At 37.3% G+C, this 26,815-nt stretch overlaps 1 protein-coding gene across 7 annotated transcripts in view; it reads left to right on the top strand.

Annotated features, from left to right (window-relative positions):
- Nucleotides 1–26,815, top strand: part of SNX29 (sorting nexin 29) — a 117,948-nt gene that overhangs the window by 24,539 nt on the left and 66,594 nt on the right. For 5 of the 7 annotated variants that reach the window (XR_008972019.1, XM_057407913.1, XM_057407912.1 and 2 more), the window contains exons 13-16: nt 572–700; nt 12,058–12,140; nt 16,212–16,318; nt 25,444–25,560. Coding sequence is in view for 6 of the 7 variants with exons in the window: in XM_057407913.1 (XP_057263896.1) it covers nt 572–700; nt 12,058–12,140; nt 16,212–16,318; nt 25,444–25,560 (436 nt within the window). In the remaining variant the exon portion in view is untranslated. Of the gene's footprint in view, nt 1–571; nt 701–12,057; nt 12,141–16,211; nt 16,319–25,443; nt 25,563–26,815 lie in introns of those variants that run through there. The other 2 variants (XM_057407916.1, XM_057407918.1) reach the window with 2 other exon arrangements.

Raw genomic sequence — 26,815 nt, 5'->3', positions numbered from 1 at the left:
TTGCTGCCTCTTACCCTTACTCCCATAATTTCAAGTTAATGCTCCGTTCAGTTTCATGTTTTTTTTTTGGCAGAAGGACCAGGTCAGCATCACGCTGACCTTTGCTATCTCACTGAAAGTTTTACACAGAGGTCTATGGTATTGCTCTCACTGGAGACAAGACCCCTACCCGTCTCCTGCTCCTGCTAGTAAATACATTGCTTATAGATTACTCCTGAGATGTACGGACTTGCACTGAAGCACTGAAACCAGCTTTTAAGATGTTTTCTGTAATAAATTATTTCTTCCTGGTGGTACAGTAGATGCCATAATAGATTGCTCTTTGGGCATATGGATGAGAGTAACACAAGTTCACAGAGTAAGTGCTGCCAACTGTTTTATTGGGTCCTTCTTCCTTGTAGATTTTCATATCTTTGCATAATCAAATTGTGAATTTATTATACTGAATAATAAAAATTTAGGGAGATGTCAGTGGTATCATTCAGGCAACCCACTTTTTAATTCATAAAGTATATTCTAATTACCAGGTAGTGTTAGCAGTGTTCTAACAGAGGCTGCTGCCTTCCTCCAGATCTCTGAGAAATCTCCTTGATGGAGAGATGGAGCATTCTGCAGCGCTAAGGCAGGAAATGGACAACTGGAGAAGGAAAGCAGCAGAGCAGGAAGAGCGACATGCCATGAAAGTCCAAGCGTTGGCACGGTAAGGAGTGCTGAAACTGTCATAAAAAGTAACAGCAGTGGAACAAGGAAATAAAAAATTCTGCATACAGGAGACAAGAATATTAAAGTAATTTTCAGAAGAGCATAAGTGAACACTGGGGCTGCAAAAATGATTTTAGGGCCATCAGGGATGGTCAGGTGTCTCAAGTGCATCTCTCTTGCAAGCAGAGATTGCGGGAGGTGGGCCTGGTTAGTCTAGAGAAGAGCAGACTGTGAGGGGATCTCATCAATGCAGATCAGTACCTCAAAGGCAGGTGCCAGGAAGATGGTGCCAGACCCTTTTCAGTGGTGCCCAGAGACAAGAAGAGGAGCAATAGCCATAAACTAAAACACAGTAAGTTTCACCTCAACATGAGGAAGAACTTCTTTCCACTGTGAGTGGCAGAGCACTGGAACAGGCTGCCCAGGGGAGTTTGTGGTGTTCTCCCTCTCTAGAGACATTCCAAACCCATCCGGACATGTTCCTGTGTAACCTGCTCCTGGTGGCCCTGCCTTGTCAAGGGGTTGGGCTGGATAATCTCCAGAGGTGCCTTCCAATCCTAATGGCTCTGTGATTTAGGACTAAAAATCACATGGACTTCAGTTGAATTTAGGCTGAAGAAAACCTTTGGAAGATTTTCTGACATTCAGTGAGTTTGTGGGTTTTATTTTGTCTAGTGTTAACAGTAAGAGAGAGTTTAAAATATTAGTAAAACTACCACTACAGCTTCAGAGGAAGGAATATTAGTGAACTGACCCTTGGACAACATCACATTTAATTTGAAGAAGTGATTAGACTAATACTAAGAAACATAAGCCAGGAAAATAGTGACAGTTAATGAGTCTAGATACAAAGCAATACATGTGTGTGTAAGGTAAATGAAAGATGACCTTTGTCTCTTCATATATGTACTTTTTCCAGTTCTGTCTCCTCAAACCACCCACCCCTCAGGAATATGCAACTAATTTTGTTCTAATTTTTACACAAATTTTAAATGTTTTTAATTGATTTTCATTTTACTTGTTATCTGTGAGATTCTTGGTATAGCTGTCTGCCCAGTCTGGAACAAATCAGAATATCAAGGTCCTGTGCGGTTTTTACCTTCTGTTGGATATATGGTATTGTTAATGTACCTAGCACTGTCTCCAAACAGTATTTTCCAAACCTTAAATTTGATACGTCTTTTAAATGTAAGGGGGCAGGGAGGGGAACAGAAACACCATGTGAATGTTGCAAATAGACTGATGTTGCTGTCCTAGAATAATGAAAAACTTGTTCTATTAGTGGAAATGGCTGCTTTGGTGCATGTGTAAATCATGAGGGGTTTTGGGATTTGTTTTGGGTTTTGGTTAGGTTTTCAAAAACACACAGGCTTGGTTGTTGGGATTCTAGCTCTCAGATCTGGAGCAGTGAGGACTTGTTTTGGAGACTTACTTCAATTTAATACTAATCTACGGTATTTCCTCTGGTAGATGTCTTGCATACTTCCACACTGAGCTTAGTATGGGGGCTCTTCTCCTCCCAGCAGGTTCTTACTTCAGTCAGTAGAAATTGTGCTGAGTGGCCCTAGTGTCATTTGAATCGAGTTAGGGTATTTGTGTCTTCATTGTTTTCAGTTACATAGAACCATGTCAGTGTCAGATGCTGCTGACGCATACCTCACGTATGTAGGCAGTAAAGAATGGATAATTATCCTCGTCAGTGACATTTCCATCTGACCTGTCTTCCTTCTATCTGATTATTTAAGCATGACTTTGTTTTCCAGGGGCAAATGTTTTGTTTCTTTTTCTTGTCCCGTTGTCAGGTTTCCATGGCTGACCACTTTATCCGCCACTGTATCATAAGCAACAGTTGTTGCGAAACAGCATTAACAATACCAGTTTCGGAAGCAGTGCAATTGTTTGCTCCTAGCCCTAAGAAGGTCAGCTGGAACAGGCTGCTCAAGACCATTTCCATGTTTTTGACAGTGACCCATTATCAGCGTTCTTTCTAATGTGGTCCAAGGTGTTGTTGGCTTTCTTTTCCACAAAGGGGGCATTGATGGCTCATTGGCAGCTGCTTGTCCGCCAGGACTCACAGATCCTTTTCTGGAAAGCTGTTTTCCAGCTCCCAGTATGTATGGTTGCCTAAGACAATTCCTCCCCAGGTGCAGGACTCTGCATTTCCTCTTGTTGAGCCCTAAGGAATTTGACTGAGTCCAGTTCTCCAGCCTGTGCAGGTCCCTCTGGATGACAGCACAACTATCCCATGTATCAGCTGCTCCCCAGTGTTGTGTTGTCTATGAATTTGCTGAGGTGTGTCCCAGCATCCGCTTCGTTAACAAAGCTGTTAAACAACATTGGCTCTGGCAGTGACTTGCCTCCATCTTGACTTTGTACCACAGCTATGCTGAAAGAATTTTAATCCTTCCCTTGTCTGAAAGTGATTTAGCTTAACAAAGGCTTTTGAAGGTAAATATTGTTGTAATCATGTGATTTTTCTTCTTACAATTCTAAATAAGCTCTAGAGTAGCCTATGATGCCTGAGATTTTGGGCATAATTCACATGTATAGTAAACAAACCTATCCCAAGTGTTGAATAACAGTAATCTCTCTCTTATCATAGGGGGAACTGTTTGTTTTCTGCCTGCGCAGGCAGAGTGCTTAGTGTTAATTGTGAGGTGACACAGCTGAGATTCCTGTATGTGTTTTGTTGCACAGCAGAACCACTATCTGAAAATGATAAATACAAAGCTTTCTTAAGAAAAAAAGTATTTAGAACATTACCAGTTCTGCCTTTGATGACACATCAAACTGAACTACTCACTTTGAGGGAGGGAGAGATCTGCACGAGTGGGTTTGACATTCATGTGATGCAGGGCAATTGAAACAATGCCAATACTTCATCGTTTAATGGGTATAGGAATTGTCTATTCATATTTATTTGACTCACTTCCCCCACAGTTTTAGAATTTGCAGGGACATATGGGTGAATCAGATACTGCTCATGCACATACCTTTTTGAAGAATAGATTAGGAGCTTGTATAATAAGATCTAAACAGATGCTCACTTAGAATAACATTATTTTTAAACAAGTTTAATTTATTGCTGCTAAGACTGGGCATGTTGTGTTGATTGTTCTTCTCAAAGTCAGATTACCTTGTCACATAATGAAAACAGCATTGGGAGCTGCTTAGGTACAACAGATTCTTATGTCACTGGTTATTTTAGACTTTGGCTGCATTTCTTTAATGATTCATTGCAACTCATTGTCTGGCACATAAGAAACTGCATATAGCTATTTTGGAATATAGGTTTTTCTTCTAAATTCCTTTGCTGGTTCACTTTGTACACTGTAGGTAATGCTGCTGCAATAGTAAAAGTGGTAAAATTTATTAAGTAAATAATATTTTAAGCCATGAAGTTGGGCAAGATAAATTGAAGAATTTAAGATAACAAAGTTTGGAAAGTGCTGCATAATGCACTAGGTAAGTAAGAGGAAACTTAAGTTTCAGATATTTTGTAATAGTGAAATCTCACTATATATATATACATATATACCTTGAAAATAATTGATCGAATGCCTACATTAGAAAAATTTCCTCAGTTGTAATATTCTGAACATTTTAAAACAAAGAATTCAATAACAATCTGAGTATTGTAATTTGATGAAAAAAAATGTGTATTTCAATGTCCCTAAAGCTCTTGCAAAACATTTGATATAAATACCTTCCTGAAGGTTTTGGGAAAGCAGATTTCAGTGACATATTAGTCAGTGTTGAAATTATTACTGCTGGATATCTGCATTATTGATTTATCCAGTTGATCTTCTAGGCTCTCCAAAGAGTCTCTGGTCTCATAGACAAAATGCTGGCTTGCTTAGAGAAAGTTTCCTGAGTGTCCTAAGAAAACTGGAAAAATTCTTGGGTCACTTCAGTTTCAAGTAGTGGTAATCTCGTTCTTTCATGTGAAGTATTTGAATAGCTGTTTCATAACAGCTATGGTATTATTTAAAAAGGAGCAGTCTCAGCATTCAACCCATTTTCTAATGATAGAATAGACTAAATAGACTCTCTGGTATAATTTTGTAAGCTGTTTTTTTTCATTCTTGTTGTTTTAATTATTATCCCCCCCTTTCATGGATAAGCCTTTCTCAGATTGCATGGACATATTTTGCGAGTGGCTTCTCAGCAGTGCTGAAAGTTTTTAATCAAGACTGTGGTTTTGGTTGATTGTGTTTTTTTTTTTTTTTTTTTTTTTTTTTTTTTTGTATGGAATACTTTTACATCCCTTTGTGAGGCAAAGAAAGGTATTGAAGTTAGCTGTGAAACCCGATAATCTTCAGATAGCAGATTGTTAGACTATCTTCAGAAACGTTGGAGGAAAGCTTTTTGCAAAGGATGGGCTTTGGAGCAAGAGAAGCAGATAAAGATGGTAATACACTGTGTAAGGAAATGGGGGATGAGAGTTTGACTGTACTTTATCTTACACTTTTATGTACCTTCTGTTTACAGTAAGTTCTGCAAGCTAATTTTCTTCCTTATCTTGCGTCTGTATCATTTAAGCCACATTGCTTTCGGATTTGGCATTTTGTATTAATCTCTTTTACAACATTTTGTTCAGAGCCAGAGAGCTTCAGTGAGGATGTGTTGTGCATCTTGAAATGATTCTGTTACTTACCTTAAGCAGCTTCTTGGAAACAGGAAAAATACCTCTTGTCCCTGCTTTTGAAAAATAATTTGAATATTCCTATATTCAATTTTTTTTTCTGTTTATTTGCTTGGTGACATGGCACGAGTTACAAAAACATTTTAGTTAAAGAGACATGTTATTTCATAAGATAAACAACTTCCTCTTATTTCTTACCCACAAAGACATTTTTTGCTTCTTCAGAGGAGATGCTAGTGCTATGATACAGCCCTTTCATAGCTTAGATCTGAACACAGTCTAGGTGTCTATATCATGAGAATAGTTTTTAGTTTTTCATGCATATGGTGTTTGTCCTGGTTTGAGCTGGGACAGTTATTTTTCTTCCTGTTAGCTGGTACAGTGCACTGGTTTTGGATTTAGGATGAGAATAATGTTGATTACACACTGATCGTTTAGGTGTTGCTGAATAGGACTTGTATTTAAATCAAGGACTTCCCAGCTTACACAATCCCACCAGCGAGTAGGCCAGGGCCACAAAAAATTGAGAGGGACACATCCAGGACAGCTGATCCCAGCTGCCCAAGGGACATTCCATGCCTGTGGCATCATGCTCAGTATATAAACTAGGGGGAAAGCTGCCTGGGGTATGCTGCTGGGCATTGGTTGGTGGGTGGTGAGCAATTGCATTGTGCATCACTTGTTTTCATAGAATAGTTAGGGTTGAAAAGGAACTTAAGATCATCTAGTTCCACCTCCCCTGCCATGGGCAGGGGCACCTCACATTAAACCATGTCACCCAAGGCTCTGTCCAACCTGGCCTTAAACACTGACGGGGATGGAGCATTCACAGCTTCCTTGAGAAACCCGTTCCAGTGCCTCACCACTCTCACAGTAAAGAATTTCTTCCTTATATCTAACCTGAACGTCCCCTGTTTAACTCGTTAACCCTTATCACTACATTCCCTAATGAAGAGTCCCTTCCCTGCATCCTTATAGGCCCCCTTCAGATACTGAAAGACTGCCGTGAGGTCTTGTCATGGTTTAAGCCCAGCCGTAAATCAGAACCACGCAGTCTCTCTCTCACTCCCTCTCCTCCCCCTTCTGCTCCTGGAGAGATGGGGAGAAGAATCGAAAAAGTGTAACTCCCACAGGTTGAGATAAGAACATTCCAGTAACTTAGTCTGATAAAAAGGTATAACATAAACCAGTACTGCTACTACCAATAAGAATAATGATAAGGGAAATAACAAGGGAAGAGAATACAACCGCTCACCACTTGCTGACCGATACCCAGCCCAACTCAAGCAGTGATCTAGCCCTTCCGTGTAACTGCCCCCAGTTTATATACTGGGCATGACATGCTGTGGTATGGAATACCTCTTTGGGTAGTTTGGGTCAGGTGTCCTGTCTCTGCTTCCTCCCAGCTTCCCCTCCTCCCTGGCAGAGCATGAGGCTCAGAAAGTCCTTGGTCAGACTAAACATTACTGAACAGTAACTAAAAACATCGGTGTTATCAGTGCTGCTCCCAGGCCGAAAGTCAAAACCACAGCACTGCACCGGCTACTAAGAAGAAGAAAAGTGACTGCTGCTGCTGAACCCAGGACAGGTCTCCACACAGCCTTCTCTTCTCCAGGCTGAACAGCCCCAACTTTCCTAGCCTCTCTTCATACGGGAGGTGCTCCACTCCTCATCATCCTCGTGGCCCTTCTCTGGACTTGTTCCAACAGTTCCATGTCCTTTTTATGTTGAGGACCTCAGAACTGCACACAATGCCCCAAGTGAGGTCTCAGGAGGGCAGAGTAGAGGGGCAGGATCACCTCCTTTGACCTGCTGGTCACGCTCCTTTTGATGCAGCCCAGGATACAGTTGGCTTTCTGGGCTGTGAGCGCACTGAATCCAGCTCATGTTCATTTTCTCATTAACCAACACCCCCAAGTCCTTCTCTGCAGGGCTGCTCTGAATCTCTTCTCTGCCCAACCTGTAGCTGTGCCTGGGATTGTGCTGGGATTGTTTTGTATATTATTTATTATTATCATCATCATTATTATTTTCCCTTTTCTGCCCTGTTAAACTGTCTTTATGTCAACCCATGAATTCTACTTTTTTTTCTTTTCCCAGTGCTCTCCACCATCCCACTATGGAGGGAGAGAGTGAGCACACCTGTGTGGTGCTTCGTTGTTGACTGTGGTTAAACCATGACAGTCCTTTTGGCACCCAGCGTGGGGCATGAAGGGTTGAGATATTGACAGATCTGAGCAGTGTATGTCAAAACAAGTTTTGTTCTAAGCATTCATTGGATTAGTTTAACAGTCTCTGGTCACAGTGTTGATTTACGTGCTCTCAGAGGAGTTGTGCTTGTTCTCAGGATTGTGTTGCATAACACCTTACTTGATGTGTGTGTTCTCTCTGGCGCTGCTTATCACCTGTGGGGGCTGGGTTAAAGTTACCACTTTGCTGTACTGTGTAACACTGGTTTATGATCCAATAAAATTGCTGGTTGTGAGACTGATCCGGTGTTTGTCCTCAGCATTGCCATCACCTCTGAACTTTGGGAACCAGCTCTTGGAAATTAGTTACAGTGTTCTTTAGGCCATTATAGTTAACATACACGAGAAACTACCCCTTTTCAAATTCTTTCCTTGCTCACTTTACAGAAGTCCCAGAAGAATTTTTTTGTATCTTTTCACAGAAGCAGTTGTGTGGTGCGGTTTTTTGTCTTCTGTTAAAGTATAGGAAAAGAAGTCCTATAAGGCCTCTTCCTCTGCAACAAAGATCAGAACTTGAAGATACCTTGCGTAACTTTTTAATGAAAGTTTTGGAAGTCAGCTTTTATAAAAAACACTCTTACTTGTAGTAATTTGTATTAGCAGCCAGAAATCTTACTTTGACAAGCATAAGATGCATCTAATTTGACTTGCAGAGTAGACCTTAAACTGTTTTTAGTGTATGTATACATGCTTCAGTAAGCCTAATTATCTGTCGCAGAAACTTTGTGGACATGATTGGAAATTAACCAAGCTCCTTCAACTCCCCTAGCGTAAGGAAAGTGGGGGAGATGTCACCTGTAGGTTCTTGGTCCTTCTCCAGGACACAGCAGAAGTCCCAGCAGCGAGGCTGATCCACTGCTGTGCTCCAGATGAATAGCATCTCTTAACACGCTGTCCTCTGCTTGATGTGAGAACATACTGCTTATTATTCTGGTACATTCATCCTCTTGATAGGAGACTTCTTAGGGAACAGTTGCTACTTTTCATGGCATGAATTAACTTGTTGGTGAGGAGAAATGCTTACAGTTTTAGGGATTTTGAGGCGGCATCTTCCATTTTAGAAAACAGATAGAAGTTACTCACATATCACCATTTCAGGTTTTGGTACTTACATTCCTCTTCTCTTTGCTTACAATCATTACCATGTCCTGATTATTACTGTAATTAGGATTATATTTTCCCTCTGATTCTAAGCAAAGACACTATTAATGGCAGAGAGTGGATACATATAATTTTATAGTATTCTGGTTTATCTTCAGGAGAAGCAGAAAGCCAACTGCAGAGTTTAATTCTGTCTAAAAGTAATTTCACTATATCATGTCATAGAATAAAATATACTCTGCTAAAAGACATTGATCCCTATTGCATTAACCTGTTTTTATTGCAACATGGAAATATCTTTGTCTGGTTTTCTTTGGAGAATAATTGCAGAGCTACAGAGAAATTTCTACAGTTGCTTGAAAAGCTTCAGATGGAATAAAACTTACCCTGTTGTTATAGATACATGGCATTTATAAGTTGATGTATTTGAAATATGTTTGTATTTCTGTATTTCGTACTTTTGGAGAGAGTTTGAAGATAAATCTGCTCTGTCAGAAATTAACTTCCTATTTGTCTGAAAGAAAAAGAAGTGGGGAAATGCATACATTTTTGGGTTTTTTGTTTGGCTTGAAGACATAAAGCTTCAAAGATATTCTGTTAATCTACTTCTTATGTGTACCCAAATAACAGTAAATCAGAATCACACCGGGGGAGGAGTTAAATTCTGGTTTCAGAGGCTGCTTTAAATCCATTTTTTTTCTATGATTGGATTTCAAACTTTAGTATTTTTTCAGTGTAGCTCCTAATTTGTCATTTTCTAGTTTCATAATCGAACAATCAAAGTGAAGTATGTCTTGTGTCATCCTTCTGCATGAGTAATCACCAGTGGTATAAAGTTCCATCAACAACACACACTAGACCTGTGCCATTTGAGCACAAAAAGTAATTTGTAAGAATACTACATTGTCATCCTCTCTCATGGAGCTGACGCAGGGTAGAATGACATATTACCACTCTGTCTTTCAGCTGATTATTAACATGGGAGAAGCGATCAGGCAGGGAAATTCATTATAATTGAAGTTTTGGAGATGGATGTGTTTTTAGTGGCGTAGTTCTCGGTCTTTGTTTTTCCCTGTATTTCAGCCTGATTTTCCTTTTTTTTTTTTTCTCCTGTATCTCCTTCAACTCATACTCGCAGTCTCATCATTTATTCTGCACCACAGAAGGTGAAATTGTGTGGAAGATTTGAAAGATGCTCAGTGTTTATCTGCAATCTCAGAACAGGCTAACAGCTTTGTTTCAAGTTGGATAGTAGAATTTGGAACAGTTGAAGTAAAGCTGGGCCCTGCACATTACAAGTATTTAATATCCTTGCCTATAGGTAGAACTGTTGAGTGAGCTGGACAAGAATTTCTGCAAATCTGACCCTTAACTCCTATACAGGAGTTTATACTCCTATGAAATTCTTGCTATGAATATCTAATATAATTCCTTTTGAAGTCATTTAAGACTTAGTGAGTGCTTGCTATTTATTATTACTTTTTGACATAGTCTGATAAAAAGGGCTATATAAATTCATACATATCAGGATGAGCACTCTTTGGGATCTAGATAAATAGTAGTTTCAAGAAAGAGATGTCAAAGAAGGAGAAGTAATAAGATGGTAAAATGCCATAATTGTGACCTGGCCTTAGTATTCTGCTTTGAATTTCAGTTTTGTATCAAAAACTGTGTTATGTGCACTGTATCAGTTTGAAGTCAATAGCCACAAGAGTAAAAAGTGGATTTGTGATTTTTTTTTTTTTTTTCCCCCTTTCTTTTTGTTTGATGCTGTCTCAGTACAGACAGAAGGCTCTGAGCCTCTTCTCAAATATAGAAGTGAGAATCCTTAAAACTCAATGTATTGTAACTGGATACAGCTATTTCCATGCAGACAGACTTATACTTCTGATGAGAAACTTTTTTGTCTACCTGTCATATATTTTCTTGAGTGAATTATTTAGACTTGTTTTAATTAAACTGTGTTTCTGCTTTTATTTTTGTCCCCTAAATCTAAGCATCAGCATCCATCTGATGGAAAACCTGAATTGTTCTTTGTAGTCTAGGAAATGGAAAATATCATAAACTGCATAAAATCATCAAAGACTTCATTAAAAATTAATAGTTGGGTAATCAATAGTTTCTTAATTATTTAGCAACCTCCTACTAAAGGACTGAATCAAATTGAGGTTGCGTAGTTCAGAAAACTGATTTGAAATCCATAGAAATATGAATATAGCATCAGCTTAGGGGTTTTATATATAACTATGGCATTGCTTACAACAGCAGTTTTTTTTTGTGTGCATGAATATATATAATGTGCATATATTTTGTGTGTGTGTGTATATATATGTAGTATGATAAGGACCATCAAACACATTTGTATGTTTTTCTGAATACTCTTCATTCTTAAATAACTTCCTAGAGCTTGAACCACTCCTCTGGCATAGTTTTGTCCTGCCCATGTTCTCTCTTCTTTCTAACCAGTTGGGGGTTTCTTGTGTGTGCTGCGTCTGTGGCACCTATGTATTTCTACCCTGATGCTTCCCTAAAGAAGAGTAAAAGTTGTCTCAATTCACTCTCTTGTAACACATTTTAGTTATGTGTCTTCTGTATAAGCACTTTTGGTTAACTGAATGGGCTCAGGTAGATAATTGAATTTTAAGACATCTGATCTGTCAGATTTGTTTAAAATTCCATTGGTTAGAATCCCTTTTATTTCCTTCAAATATAAACTAAGGTGCTTAATGTTGTTAGGCGGAGCTATGATAGTAGCTGGCTTGCATATCTGTGTTTTCCAAAGAAGAGTGAGACAGAGACAGGCACTAAAATATGACAATCAAAGGGATTAACTTAATTTCTTCTCCTATGGTTTTCATTTAGGATTGGTGTGTGGAAAACTTGTACCTTGAACGTTGTTGCTGAAGTGTTGGCATTTTCTTACAGCTATCAAGTCTGTTTCTAAAGCTGAATTCTTATTTGCTCAACATTAAATACATTGGCAAATAGTAAAATGATGCCTACTTTTATACTGACCATTCTAAATTTCCTTGTCTAATATCCCACCCTAATATTTTATTCAACAGTTGATTTACGTAGACTGTATAATTTCTCTGCCTTTCAGTGTACCATAGTGTATAGAAAATCTAAATTAATCATATTTCTGACTATGAAATAATTTGTTTCTCCAATGTCTTTATGTGATCTCTTATGTGGAACTCTGCTGTTCATGTATTATTTAAGCTGTAAGATTTTTTTATCATCTTCATGACGCAGATAAAGCTTGTTATGACAGTTTGTATGTTTGTTTCTATTGAAACTGGCTTTTATCTACATTGAGAAAACAGTTGTATTTTTTTATTCTGTTATTTTTATCAACAGAGAAAATGAGGTGCTAAAAGTGCAACTTAAGAAATATGTAGGAGCTGTTCAGATGCTCAGAAGAGAAGGTCAAACAGTGGAAGGTAAGGATAAAATGAAGCAGAAAAGAAAATAATCCATGCACAAGGTTTGTTTTTTCTGTATGCTACTCTTGAGACCATGTTTATTGGAGGCATAGAAGTAGTAACCAAATGATGGAAATGACTCCTTGATGTGTATGAAAACTGACAATGAAAGACTAACCAGTGGACAGGCATGTCTCTGGTTTTCCTGATCCATCCTGGAATGGGTCTCTGTAGATAACCAACCACCCTGTCCTATGCAAGGCCTTGTCCATAACTAACACTTCAACCATGCAAACGAATCCTAGTGTATCTGGGGACATGCAAGTTTCACACTTTCATGTGCTGCTTGGTATGACATCAGCCTTCCTCCTGTTGGAAAACAGCACCATCTGAAGAGATTAGGGTTCTGTTCCCATGAGAACTGTCCCTGACGCATCTCTGACTGGGATATTTGCTGGTTTGTGAGCAGTTTTGTAATGCAGATTGAGATCAAACAATAAGAATATTATGTGCTAGCACACTATTAAATTACTGCTGAGTAGAAACAGTCAAGAAGTCTTCCTTTTCCTTAGTGAGTCTTTGCCAAAACAAACGAAATCATTTACATGGAAGTAGGATTAGCAAGAGATAGTTACAAACCCTATTCATCTCTTCAGACTATGGTAGAGTAGTATCTGTCAGTAGTGAAATGACATTTAATATCTTTTCCTTTTGAGAAAATACTGATGTAGCTTTTTGTAATTTTTACAGAGCATTTTCTGGTAGATGAGGTGGTCTGAGCTTTTTCAAGGAAGTTTCTTATTTAAAAAAGCAATCTGTGACTTAATGTGATATTAGAACGTAAGAATAATTTGAGGAGAGAAAAACTAGTATCTATATTATTCTGTTACTGTTGTTCTGGGGATAAGTATTTGCAGACTGTTTCAAGTAGGCTCAACAGACCAGGCATTTCTCTTTGTTTGCTATGTTGCTCTGATTCTAATTAGCAGATTTTATATCTGAAAGATGAACAGTTATCAGTGTCACTGCTTTTCTTCAGTGGTCAGTGTGATAAAAGTGTCTATGACTGGGTGAATTGGAGTCTCAATTCTGAATCATCTTCTGGTGGGACCTGTATTTCTGCTACCTGTAGAAGGTGTTTTGAGAGACGAGGTGGCTTTTCAGAAACTGGCACCATCTGTCTTTTTGTTCATTTTTCTCCTAATTATTAATATTGTGGTTGTATAAGTGGCTGTATGAATGAATACTGCATTAGTTCTGCTCTTAAGAGCTAGTCACTGTACTTATTTGTAGTTTAAAAACTTCATTCATCCTTAAAAGGCTTTTTGTTAGTGAGAACACATGTATTTACTTCCGACTTCGCTGGAGTGTAGTGATTCAGATTAAGAATTATTCACGAAAATCATCGCTTAAGCTTCTTATAATAGCAGAAATTATCCTTCATTACATACTGACAGTTTGCATGATGAGTGTAATTATAGGGAAAGAAAAAAAATATTCCTAGGCTGGCTATATTCTGCCATGTTAAAATTATGCAAATCAGTGAGTGATAAGAATAGAAGCAGAGTAGGATGGTCAGATTTTACAGATGAAAAAGGGGGATGAAACAGTACCAACATTTCTAAAAATGAATACATGTATGCTTTATGCTCAAAAGCTATTGAATCAATCCACAGTGATTTTCTGTAATATTTATCATTAGTGACCAGAATAAATTGCAGCTGCATGCACTATTTGTAATAATTTTTCTTATATCCTAACTTCACACTTTGTATTTTTAGAAAACTATTTTTTTCCCCTTAGCTGACATTGGAGATTTATCTGAATTTTTAGTAGTACTTGGGCCTCTGACTCAAAAAAAGTACTTAAGCACATGAACAATTCCTGAGAGCTGATGTATTTAGATGCACTTCAAGAAGGGAGAGTGAAACAAAAGAAAGTATTTTTCTTTTACCAAATTTATAGACACTATTGTACCCATGATTTACATAGATCATTTTCAGTATCTCTTCATAGGCATTCGTATTTTTCAGATGCGAGCCTTCACAAGTAAGAATATTTGTATTATTAGAAAGAGCTATTTGTATTTTTTAGTACAACTATCATAAGTCAAATTATTGATTTCCAATTGTGGTTTAACTTAAAGTGACAGTAACAACTTCCCTGAAGTAATTTGGTTTGTAATTAGCTGAAATACTTAAAAGGAAAATGGAGTGTTTTTACAAGACTGGTTTTATTACTGTGTTCTGAGGTTGTGATGATTTTGGGAAGGAAATAGGATGAAGAAACTACTGTTTTCTGTACTTTTGTCAATTTAACTTAAAATTCTTGTTTGTTTCCTATATATTATTTTACACCTTTCTAGGGTAAGGTCCTTGTAACTAGCCTTACACGTCAGAGTTCTGATCTGTTTGAATTTGGAAAACTCCCATTGTCCCCTTTTGCTGGAATGTTAGGAAATAGTCTTCTATGTTAGGAGGCATAAACTGTTGCATACAACTAATTTCACTGCTCCCCTGTTATGAGGAGGAATTTCAGTGATGATTAATCTTCTGCCAAATAGTATCAAACCAGAAGTTTTAAATTATTGTATGTGGATTTTAGAATGCTATTTTATTAGACTTTCTGTGGAACTATTTTGGAAGAGCCCAAATAAATTAAGCTTCTGCTGTTGTTTTTGTGACTATAGAGAAGAATCTCCATTTGCTGCAATAATCAGATCAGATGCTATTTAGTGTGGCTTTTAAAGTTTCCTAAAATAATAAATGAAATGCAGCATTATACTTTGCCTTGCATTGACTTAAAAAAGCAAATGCAATTATAAATATATTGCCCAAGAGTCAACTGTTGAGTTCAGAGTATCAGACCAGCTTTCAAATGAGTGATCACTGCCATAGACTAAGCAGTTTGATTTTGTATTTAAATATTAAATGAGCATCCTGCATTCCCACCCATCAGCAGGAGTTGGATGTGGACCATTTTCCAAACCTGCTTAGATATAATAAAATTACACATATGAAAACGCTGATCTTAGAAGTTTCTGGCTAACAAGTAAGATTTACAGGAAATAGGTTTTAAAATAGCTTTCAAAATTCACTTAATAAAATAATAATATATATATTCTATATATATAGAGAGTATATATACTTGAAGCAATAATCAGTTCCTAGGCTCAAGAGCGGTCAGCTGAATTATGAAGTCTTGTATCTACCTTATTGTGGCCGTATATATAGTTTAGCTGTTGAGAAATGATGAAGGCATTTGATAAACCTCTCTTATTAGTGCTTGCTTACTTTGTAAGTGCTAACTTTTTTTTGTAGAAATTCATGATCTGTTATGAGAAGTTGAATTGGACTTGATGTAACTTGGAGAAGAGGGGGGACATGCTTAGAATTGGCATTAAAGTGATCATGAAATACGTAAATGATAGCCAGGAACAGGAATAGGATAAACTAGTTTCCATTTTACTGTAGGTAAAAAGAGGAGTAATGGGCTTAGATGGGCAGGTGAAGGAATTTTGATTAGCTATCAAGAAAACTTTTCTGAGAATACTTAAATTTAAATAGATTGTGCAGGGAAGCGTGAAATCTCCATTATTGGAGGTTTCTAGGAATAAATCAGACTATTAGCTGTCAGGAATGAAATAACTGCAGCTGATTCTGCTTCATGCAAAACCATTAAATTCCCAGCCCTGTTGTCTGTAATTTCTGTGATGTGTAAATAATTGTTACATGTAATATGAAATGATATTTCGGAAGAAAAGTAGAAAAAAAGACAGAAGAGACGCTTAGGCTTAGTTTTGCAAGGCTTTGGGTAGGAATTGTGGTTACTATCTGCGTTTATTAAATAGCTGTAGTCATAGAACAGCCAAATGCTTTTAGTTTGATTATTTTTTTTCACTGTTGAGAGTACCTGTCTAAATGTTGCTCACAAGAAAGCTCCCTGCAGCATTTATTTTTTAGTACTTGTAATACTGTTTAATATTACATCCGATTTTGATACTTCTAGCAACTGGTTTTTAGAACTATTACTTGTAGACGAGTTGTCCTAGATGTTTATGTAATTTAACATGGTATCTCTTTGTTTTAGTTCCGCCCGGCATTTGGAGTACTGATGGTGAATTTCCTATGCCAGAGCATAAGCAAGTAGAAAACAATGAGGAACTAGCCAGCTCTTATGAAAGAAAATTGATAGAGGTAAAGTTTGTACTGCACAAATTCTGTGAAATCATAATTGTAACATGACATTTGAAGCTGTAGTTTCTTTGCTTAGTTGTTGGTTCCCTTCCTCCCCCATTAGCATAAAAGAAAAACTTTTTTTTTTCTTTAATTATTTTTTGAGAAAAAAGAAAGAGGAAGATTTCATTTTCAGGCTTCTGTGGTTAAAATACAAATCTGTTAATTCAACTTCAAAGAAGATTTAAAGCAATTCAAATAGTTAAAAATATTTTTCCTAACAAGAGTACACATTATACTTCAATATTAAAATGAGGGTTTTAATAAATAGATTCCTTAAGGTTATAACTGGTGGTGGTGAAGTTCTGAAAGCAGGTTTGAGGTATTGTTACAGTACGTAATTACAGGCATTGCTGTTGTGTCAGTTGCGCTTTAAAATGAGGACATTCTGAAATCTGTAGCTTTTTCTGTGCTTTCATAGTGCTTTTTGATTGCCAAACTGTGTTTCATTTTTGTATTGCTTTACCATATAGCGTATTGAATGCTGCAGTATGGAAATGGTGATGGAAGCTACTAGTTCTGTGGATATGACCATGTTAGAAAAAGTTCCTAAAGCAAGATTCACTTCTAAGACTTAATATAAAATTCATTAAAGAAAAAAAGGAAGAAAGATTAGGGTTTCAACCTAAATTTAAATACAGATGATTTTCCAGACAAAAGTGATGAAATTTAATATCTAATACCCATATCTCCTATTAAATATTAAATGAACATTTTTATAAAAAAGTAAAACAATTCTCTTTCTTTTGCCCAAAATACTCTGAAATGGGTTACTCATAGTAACTGATTAACATGAAGATAACTAAAAATGCAGGTCATGCATCAAATTGATTAATACAGTTCTAAAACATTCATGCTTGGTTATCATTTTCTCATAGGACCATGTGAAACTAATTCTCTCCCTAATGCATACCTTTGGTTGGGTTCTTCTGACTCCTTTCCTCTGTTCTGTACCTGTCAAAAGACTATCTTAATTAAGACCACAGGTAAAATATCTTTTAGCTTTAAAAGCATCCTCCTTAGTTCTTTTAAGTGTGTTCTGCATGTTCAGGAGTTTGTTGCTAACAATTCTGAGTTTGGGGCAGACAGTGTTAGCAGCAGCTCTGATGGCACAGCAGGGGATATAGCCACTGTAAAACCTGGTTGCAAATCATACCCAGAGGAGGAAGTTTGCATCTTAGTCTCACTAACTACAGTGTAACAGTGTCTTCACATACTTGAAATGGGATGTAACCTCTGTAACAATCCAGGTGTATTTGTCATTACTCCTTTTCTCTGCACAAACAAAAGGTGTGAAGTCTTACTTTCAAAGGATAGCCTGTGTTGTGTTCCAAGTTGAGGACTAGGATGGAAACCACTCTTGAATGTTGTTCTGGCAGTTTCATTCAGCTAGAATTGGGTCTGAAAAATGTTCTAACTTCAGCAGTTTTGGTAACTGTTATTTTGTTCCCAGTAGACTATTTTAACGGAGGACAAAGATTCCCTTAAATTTCTTGGTAGCTGATCAGGACATAGAAGTCTCCTCACAGAGAAACAACTAGCTGTCAAGAGATTAAAAGGAATGGTTCTGCTGAGTAATTAGAGATTTTGGGTGTCTGTTTTTCCATAAAAAATTATTCTTAATATATTGAAGGAATTTTCAGGTTTTTAACATATTTGTAAAAATAGTTTGTATTTTTTGAAGTTCTTTACTCACAATCAGTAAATCAGTTGATTTTAACCAAGTAGATAAAGAAAAGTTAAAAATTATGAAGGAGTAAAAGAAACTTCAAAAACTTTTCACTGAACATTATGCTAAAAACAGTAGTGGAAAATTTTTTGTAATAAATCTGCATAAACTTTGTTGTATTTTCTTAGAAATAGTGGTGAAACATATGTAGTCACCACAGTTTCTTTTAAGGGCCCAATTTTGGGGGGTTTGGGATACCTCTAGCAATTCCCATATGTTTTCCAATGTCATATGCTGTGGGACTAGAGTGCTGTTTTATTTTAGAAGAGAAATCAGTTTGATTTATACAACTCTCAAGCCGTGAATAATGAAGTGTGTTTAAAAACATCATGGCTGTAGACCAGTAATGAAGTAGTAAACATCTCATTAAAGAGAACATCAACTTTCTTTGCAGTTTCAGCCTTTGGTAATTTTGTACTCTCTTTATATGAGTAATTTTAGTGGTGGACTTTAACCAGCATTTCCTCAAAGTTAAATTGTAGGTTATGTTCATGATGTACTAAATAGTATTATGGGAGAGCTCTGTTAAAGGCTCAATAAATGACATTGAATTTCTGTTTTCCTGGCATAGACTATTCCTGTCAGACTACTGAATGAGTAGCCTGGCTCCTCTGCTACAGTAGCAGGCTTTTGATGTACTGCAACATGTATCACAGTATATTAATCCCTTATTGAATGCCCTGTCCCTGGCAGCATTCCAGGCCGGGTTGGATGGGGCTTGGAGCAACCTGGTCTAGTGGCAGGTGTCCCTGCCTGTGGCCGGGGATTGGAAGTGGGTGATCTTAAGGTCGTTTCTGACTCAAACCAGTGTGTGATTCTGTGATTATATGATTCTGTTCCTCTGTGGAAACACTCATTCTTGCAGGAATGTTGGAGTGAAACTGGACAGTTAAATAATCATTTCTAACTCTCCAAGGTTTTTCTTGTAGCAACAAGAAACATCTCTACATAAATTAACCTGGAATTGCTCAGGTTTTAAGGTAAAGTTCCATAGAAGCCTAGTTTGCCTTGTAATGAATTTGAAAAGACCCGTGTACCTTTCCCTAAATCTCACAAACATAACTCGTGTGGTATGTGTACTGCTGTATTTTTATGCCTGGCAAATCAATTTCTGAGCAGTTGGTATGTGAGGCTGGGGAACTTTTTCTGTTGTGGGAGGTGCATTTGTTGATAATGTAAGCTCAAGATGTGAATCACTTTGTTCTGTGAAAGGTGATTTTGGCTGTTAAGCCAAGCTTTCACCATTCTGAAGTTTCATGTGTATTTTCATGCCTTGTGTTCTCGCCGAACGAGGAATTAATCGGCCAGTTGCATCTCAAGGCCTCAAAAGTATGTTACTGACTATTTTTACTCAAACTGCCTTCTAGATTTTGAACTTTAATCTCAGTTTTATTTCAAAGTGCTGAAATGACTTAATCTGCGGTGAGGGATTTTTTGTTTGAGTCAGCAAAAAAAAGACAAGAAAAAATTCTAGCATGTATCACTTTTAATTGGATAAGTGGCTTTTAAACACTTCTAAATATCTGACCTTTCAATCAGTCATTTTTTTTTAAGGGTTAATTTTGCTCAGATTAATTTTGTACTAAGAATATTTTTATATTTGTATGCTACCAGATAATTAAAGAAAGCTTCTAAATATTGGAGGATTTTCAAATGTGAGAATTTGTCTTTGCTTATGAAGCAGTACATGGGTTTTGTTTTCTTGTTACAAAATCTCAAAATCTTAAATTACTAGAAGCATTGCCAGAAGGTCTCTGCATCTTTGTAGAATTGTCTCTCAGTTCAGAGTAACAGGTAACAATAAAGTGTAGTGAATTTCTTTACTATGCCTTGAATTAAGATCTTGAAGTGAGGAATCTTGGTGATATAGCAGTTTTGGTAACGTCTGCATACCATGCATGATCTTCTGATCACTGCTGAAGATTTCTGTACTCTAGGTGTGTCATACACAGAGGTACATATAAAGGATGGCAACAACCAATGGATATGTTCCTTAACCATGTTAAGTTATCATGATTTAAAGGAAGAAGGAAGGTTAGAAGCTTAGGAACAGAGGCATAAGTGACAGCAAATTAATATCTATGGAATAGTGAAACCACACATCGATGTGACTTCAAGCAGCCTGCTTGAAGGACTGCTGAGGCCCAGAAATGTGTCTGATGTGGTGGGAAGTCTTTTTTATTATTGTAGTCTCAACATGGCGTATGGGGGATTACAGAGAGAAAACTGTGATGAGGAAGAAAAATTTCTATTATGCTTTTATGGTTCCACAGTCATTAGTAAATGCTGGATCTGTTGCTGTCAAGTCAACTGAGCTCACCAGTTGGTTTGGATTAGGCTTGGAACCATGGTTGCATTTGTGTACCTAAAACTTACAGTATAGAACTTGTGCCATTGTGGTTGGACAAATGTGAGTTATGGGAGGACAGTTGTCGTGGTTTAAGCCCAGCCGGCAGCCCAGAACCACGCAGCTGCTCGCTCACTCCCCACCATTGCCTGGGAGACGTCCCCCCTTCCTCTCCCCCACTCCCAAAGGGATGGGGAGGAGAATCAAAAGAATGTAACTCCCACAGGCTGAGATAAGAACAGTCCAGTAACTAAGGTATAACACAAATCACTGCTGGTACCACCAATAATAATAATGATAAAGGAAATAACAAGGGGAGAGAATACAACTGCTCACCACCCGCCAACAGATAGCCAGCCCGACCCAAACAGTGATCTAGCCCTTCTGGGTAACTGCCCCCAGTTTATATACTGGGCATGACTTGCTGTGGTATGGAATACCTCTTTGGCTAGTTTGGGTCAGGTGTCCTGTCTCTGATTCCTCCCAGCTTCCCCTCCTCCCTGGCAGAGCGTGAGACTCAGAAAGTCCTTGGTCAGACTAAACATTACTGAACAGTAACTAAAACTTTCTGTGTTATCAGTGTTGTTCTCAGGCTGAAAGTCAAAACCACAGCACTGCACCAGCTACTAAGAAGGAGAAAAATGACTGCTACTGCTGAACCCAGGATAACAGTTAATACCTGGTCTAGTGTCAAGCCTGCTAGGTACAAATCGGTCTGTCAGTATTTGCTTGAAAATCAAAAAAAATCATCAGCAATTTACATTAGGTAATGTTTTATGGCATGTGAAATGACTTTTTTTTAAGTCCATGTTTTTTAGTATCTGATAATATCAATTTAGTTCCAAGTCTTGTTTTCTTGGAGGCAGGCTATGAAATGCTTATCAGATGTAGTCTCCTGATTCTAACTGCGTCTGTATTGAATTGCTTATATCAGATTATCCTTGAGGATACTGCTTGTATATTCCAAGTATTTTGTGTTAGCTCATGAAGATTATCTTAGTAAAGGGATAATGAGTTGCAGGTCAGAAGAGCAGTCTCAGCGTAGCAGATGAGGTGAAACATTCCTCTGGATGTGAAATGAGAAATTAAAAGGATCTTGGGAAAGATAATGGTGGTTTAGATCTGTTGTCTTGGCTTTGGCTTTTGCTGTAAGGATACATATAAGGATGCAGCTTCTAAAGACATGATTAACACTTAGTTTATCCCTTTTATTAAACTCATTATCCTCTATCTCTGATTTTGCTTTTGCTGACTTTCATTTTCCCTGCCAGCACAGCTCTTCCCAGCGGAGAGCTTTTCCTGTCCAATGTGTTAGTGCTCTTTGGTATGTCAGGATTAATCTTGGTGAACACCGGTTAGTACTGTACACGGTACAGTACAAGGACTGTAATATGTACTTCAACCAGTGTGCAAAATTCCCCACGTGTTTTGAGTTGAAAGCTACAGCTTATTTTCTTCTTGCTGGTTTTGATGAATTGTGACTTCTGCTTACCTTCTATAGCTATAGTACATACAAGCCCCAGACAAGCCAAAATCCACATCACAAAATGAAAAACCAAACCCAAATCATAACAACCAAAACCCAGTCCTATTCTTGAATGGATCTTTGAGTCTTCCTAGAACCAAATAACTTGCTTGCAGATAAGAGATATCGAGAATACAAAATGAAAGTTTTGAAAAAGAAAGCAATGGCCAAGCATTTTCTGAGTGTATTAGTGAAATTGCCTGAACCATTTGTCATTTTGAGACTTACTGGTTTTCACTTGTAGCAAAATGAAATTATTAATATTTAGTAGGATACCTGCTCTGTTTGGGAGACCTTTGGCTTTATTTCTGTTGGGGAAAAGTGTAGAAGAATGTTGATCTTTGAAAATGGCATCTTCTCAAGGGAAAAATACACCCATCTGAGAGCAAATGGGAGCAACTTGCTCTTCTCTAGAGTTTCTTGGGAAATGTGTCATTTTGCATTTTGTGACATCTGGGGGGGGGGAAATGCCTATGCCTGACAAAAAGTCATTAATTGAGATACAGTTCGTGCAAAAACTTTTGTGAGTTTTAGCTGCAAATTATATATTTAAAAAAACTCAGTCTTCAATTAAAACAGCCTGTTAAAAAAACTTACTGTGTTGCAAGTTCTTAAAAGTCTGTTTCTCTGCTCTAAAAGCATGCCCTTCTAAGACAGATTGTATTGCTTAGTGAAACATCCCTAGCATGGTTTACATGAACAGCTTAGACCTCTGCTGAGCATGAAGTGGTATTAACCTCCTGTGTCATTACCTGGAGACTGGTCATGGCTGCAGTGCTGCAGGGCAGGATAGTTGCAGTGGTAGCTGCCAGGCAGCAGGACCAGGCTTAGATTTTCTTTGACAGCAGGTCTTTAGAGTTCTGTTAGCATGCAGTCTCAGTGTTTTACTCTAGCCTCAATTCAACTTCATGCTAAGAATTTGGGCTCTTGACTAAGGCTTTGTGATAGGCCAGGACCATATCTGAACAATCATCTTGCCAAGGGAAGCTTAGCTCAGTTGTACTGTAATTGTCTGCTTTAAACATATTGTCACGGAGAAAAACAACTGTGAAGGAGATTGTAGTCCCAGTTGGGAAAATTATTGCTTAAGCTTCAGTGTGGAATGAATAAAGGAAGATGTTACATAAAATGTAACTGAAAGGATTTAATTATAAGTAGACCTCTTTATTGTTTTTAGCAGACCTTAATACAGGAAATATTAAAGGAACCTAAATTAGTATTGTTATTCACAAGTGTATCTCACCACTCCTTTTGCCTTGCTGTGATGAGAATACGTTTTTCTTTGACAAGAAAAAGTACTGAAGGAACTTAGTTACTAATAAAAGTGATTTTCACAAATAACATAACCTGCTAATTTATCTGTCTGATAATATATAACAGTGATTTGCTGTTTTATTTGCTGTTCTCTTTTTATTTCTTAACTTTGCTAGGGAAACTTGCACATTTTTGTATTACTTCCAGTGTTTTGAGAGAGCTGTTGAATTTACATATTAATTGATTCTTCAAGTAGAAAGTTATTTCAAGAACATCCAAATTAGAGAGAGACAAAACAGTCAGGTATTACAACAGAGAGTTGAACTTTTTTCTTGTGCTTGGGACAGGCACTGCAAAAATCCAACATAATATCAAATATGGGAACTATATTCCATTCATAAATTTGTGTATTGCTTTTGGTCACCAATCACCCAACTGTCAGCACGAGGGTTTTTCTCTGTGAATTTGCAACCGGTAGCATCCTACATCTTTGTGTATGTGAAACACAGGGAAGTTCTGCCTCCCAGCCCAGGCTGTCTGTGATTAACTGTCCTGCCAATAAGAACCAGGATCAGAGAGGGGCTTGTGATATTTGTAAGTATTACACCAGTCGCTTTAAATTAGAATGAGTGGCTAAGCTAGTATGGAAAACAATCTATGCAGAGTTAGTGGCATTGTATTATTACTTTCTCTAGTAAAGTTGGTGGTTTTGTTTGGTGCATAGATGATTGTAATGTATGAAGCAAAAGTGCTTGCTAAGTAGGACCTACTATGTTAGTCATAATGCAGAAATTCATGTGCATTTAGATATCTTATGTTTTGGCAAAATGAGCTTACTAACAAGTGTTTGATGTCAAGAACCTTGTATTAAGACTGATGCTGAGTTCATAATTGAGATATGAATACATAGTGGATCATGAATTGATAACATGGAAATCCTGATGTTCTGATTTTTATCAGGAGGAGTCGGTGAAGAGTCTAATTACAAGTCTGGGAAATCAGTTTTTCTGATGGGATTAAGTGCAACAGAAATGCCTGAGAAGAAAAAAACAGAACAACCCTAAACCATTAAATTGAAGCTGATTTATTACTCTTAATAATAGTGATAATAACAGTAATAGTGATGATGATGATAATAATAAAAAATGCTTTTTATTGTTGAAACTATTGTATTGAAATGAAACTTTCATTCAATTTTATAGTATAATCTGATAGTAGTAGCTAAAAATCTTGCTGAATGCATATATTGAGCTTCCTTTAGTCTTGCTCTCTGTTTCTGTTGGTTTCCCTGTCACATTCTCTTGATGAAATAATGTTACTGCTATTTAGATATTTGCTATTTGGGAACCTTTGTCCTTTTGGAGCTCTTCCCCCTTATGCCACAGGTTTACATTTCACTTCTGTGTAAGAAAAATTCAAGAGCTCAATATCATCTTTAACCTTGATTTGAGCTTTATCATTTCTTGCTTCTCTTGGCAGGGTACCAACTTAAACATAATTTGCTTTACATAACCATTTAGAAATGGGTATGCTTTTCATCCTTGTCATTCATCGAGCCTTGTTCACTCCCATAAATACCTTGCACCATTTGATGTTTTCTTGATGCTTTAACTCAAAAATGGAGAGCAAAAACATAGCTTCACTTCGTGTTCAAAGAGGCCACACTTCAGACCGTACTAATTACACAACTTGAGCGTAACTGGGGTTATTTTTGTTCCTTTGACCCTTCACAGATTTGCCTGGGATGGGTGGACTCCAGTCCTATTAAAACTCCAAGTAAGAGTGCAGAATATGACTAATGAATTATTGACGAAGTTTAATGCAGTTTGTGCATTCTGCATTATTCCCAGTTTAAATACTGTGATTAGTTTGCAACTGTTGAGTGCTGTGTTTAATTGTGAATTAACTGAGAACAAAAGTTGAGAGGTGTTTTATTAGAATCAGTTGCCGTGGGATCTCTTTTGATAAGAAAATTGGACAGAGAGTTGCATATTTTTCCTGTTGAATTCAGTATCAACACCTACATTTCAAGGCATAAGTCAAAATTATTCTAACAGTGTCTGTTCTTAATGGTCAGTTCAAAGTAATGCATTAGCAATGACATGCAGTACTTAAAGAGCATGGTAAAATAAAAAAGACACGTAAGTGTTGATACATGTGTAAGAAATAGTGTGGGGTTGTTTTTTTTTTTTCAGTTTAGAATGCAGTTATCTCCTGGCTTTGTTTTCCAGGTAGCTGAAATGCATGGGGAGCTGATTGAATTCAATGAGAGGCTGCACCGGGCTCTGATGGCTAAAGAAGCTCTTGTGTCCCAGATGAGACAAGAACTAATTGATTTGAGAGGGCCGGTAAGTGTTTGCCTATTACAGTGTAGAACATCACTCTGGAATGAGCTCAAATCCTTTACTTGTGATGAAACAAAACATATAGAACTAACAGGTAATGACATATCTGTCAAGAACACCTTACTTGGTATTTTGATAGTGTTCAACTCTCCTCAGCAGAGTTGAATGTAAAGTAGATGTATTCAGACAATAAAATTGTTTTCTAGCAACTGTTGCTTCACTTGGGCTTTTTCTGTTGAAAGACTGTTCAAATTCACAAATGAACAGGGAGGAAACGGGAGTTATCAAGAACATTCCTAATAGTTGTCCATCTTCTAAGGGAGACATATTTTGACAGTTTCTGTTTTCTGATTACATGCTATTACTCTTTACTTTTTGTTTGTACTGGAAGCATTCATGCCTGTTTTATGATAACATTTCTCTAAAGTAGTTGATAGTTCTGTGTGCATTAGTGAAGCAGGATTTCACCTACAATTTTCAGCCTTTTAGATGGAAACAATCACATCATTGTGTTAAGTGATGACAGGTGATAAATGGCATATGTATTATGGCTGTATTTTCTCACTCAGATACTTTGGACTTTATGTCCCTGTTCAGCAGATCTTGTTTGTAATCATGTCTCTCCATATAACCCAATAGGTAGATATTGATACCATATTTTAATGAGTCAGATACTGAGAGAAAACTAATTCCGAGAACTTTTAAGACATGGAGGTGTTACCATATTTTTAAGGACTAGCTAAATGCTTGTGGTTATTATTTGCTGATGTCCAAAATGAAATAGAATTTAATATAGTCCTAATGACTGTTGCATTACCCTAAGAAGGATATGTTTGAATTCTGTATAAGTAAACAAAACTCTTTGTGGATAGTCTGACCATTACTTATAGAATCATAGAATAGTTAGGGTTGGAAAGGACCTTAAGATCATCCAGTTCCAACCCCCCTGCCATGGGCAGGGACACCTCCCACTAAACCATGTCACCCAAGGCTCTGTCCAGCCTGGCCTTGAACACCACCAGGGATGGAGCATTCACAGCTTCCCTGGGCAACCCATTCCAGTGCCTCACCACCCTTACAGTAAAGAATTTCTGTAGATTTGAATTAGAATTTTCAAACTTGGAGTGTGTAACCACCAGAAACTGTGGGATATGAATATTTGATCCTCCTTTGAGTTGTTTGAAAATATCAGCCAAGGACTTAATATTTATTATTAAAATAGCATATAATTTAGTTTGTTATAGAAAGAGCTTCCATG

This window comes from Pezoporus wallicus, unplaced genomic scaffold (assembly GCF_028554395.1).
Source record: "Pezoporus wallicus isolate ANWC-B61680 ecotype Strahan unplaced genomic scaffold, APGP_CSIRO_Pwel_v1 contig_4012, whole genome shotgun sequence".
NCBI classification, from domain to species: domain Eukaryota; kingdom Metazoa; phylum Chordata; class Aves; order Psittaciformes; family Psittacidae; genus Pezoporus; species Pezoporus wallicus.
This window is presented reverse-complemented; position numbering and strand designations above follow the sequence as displayed.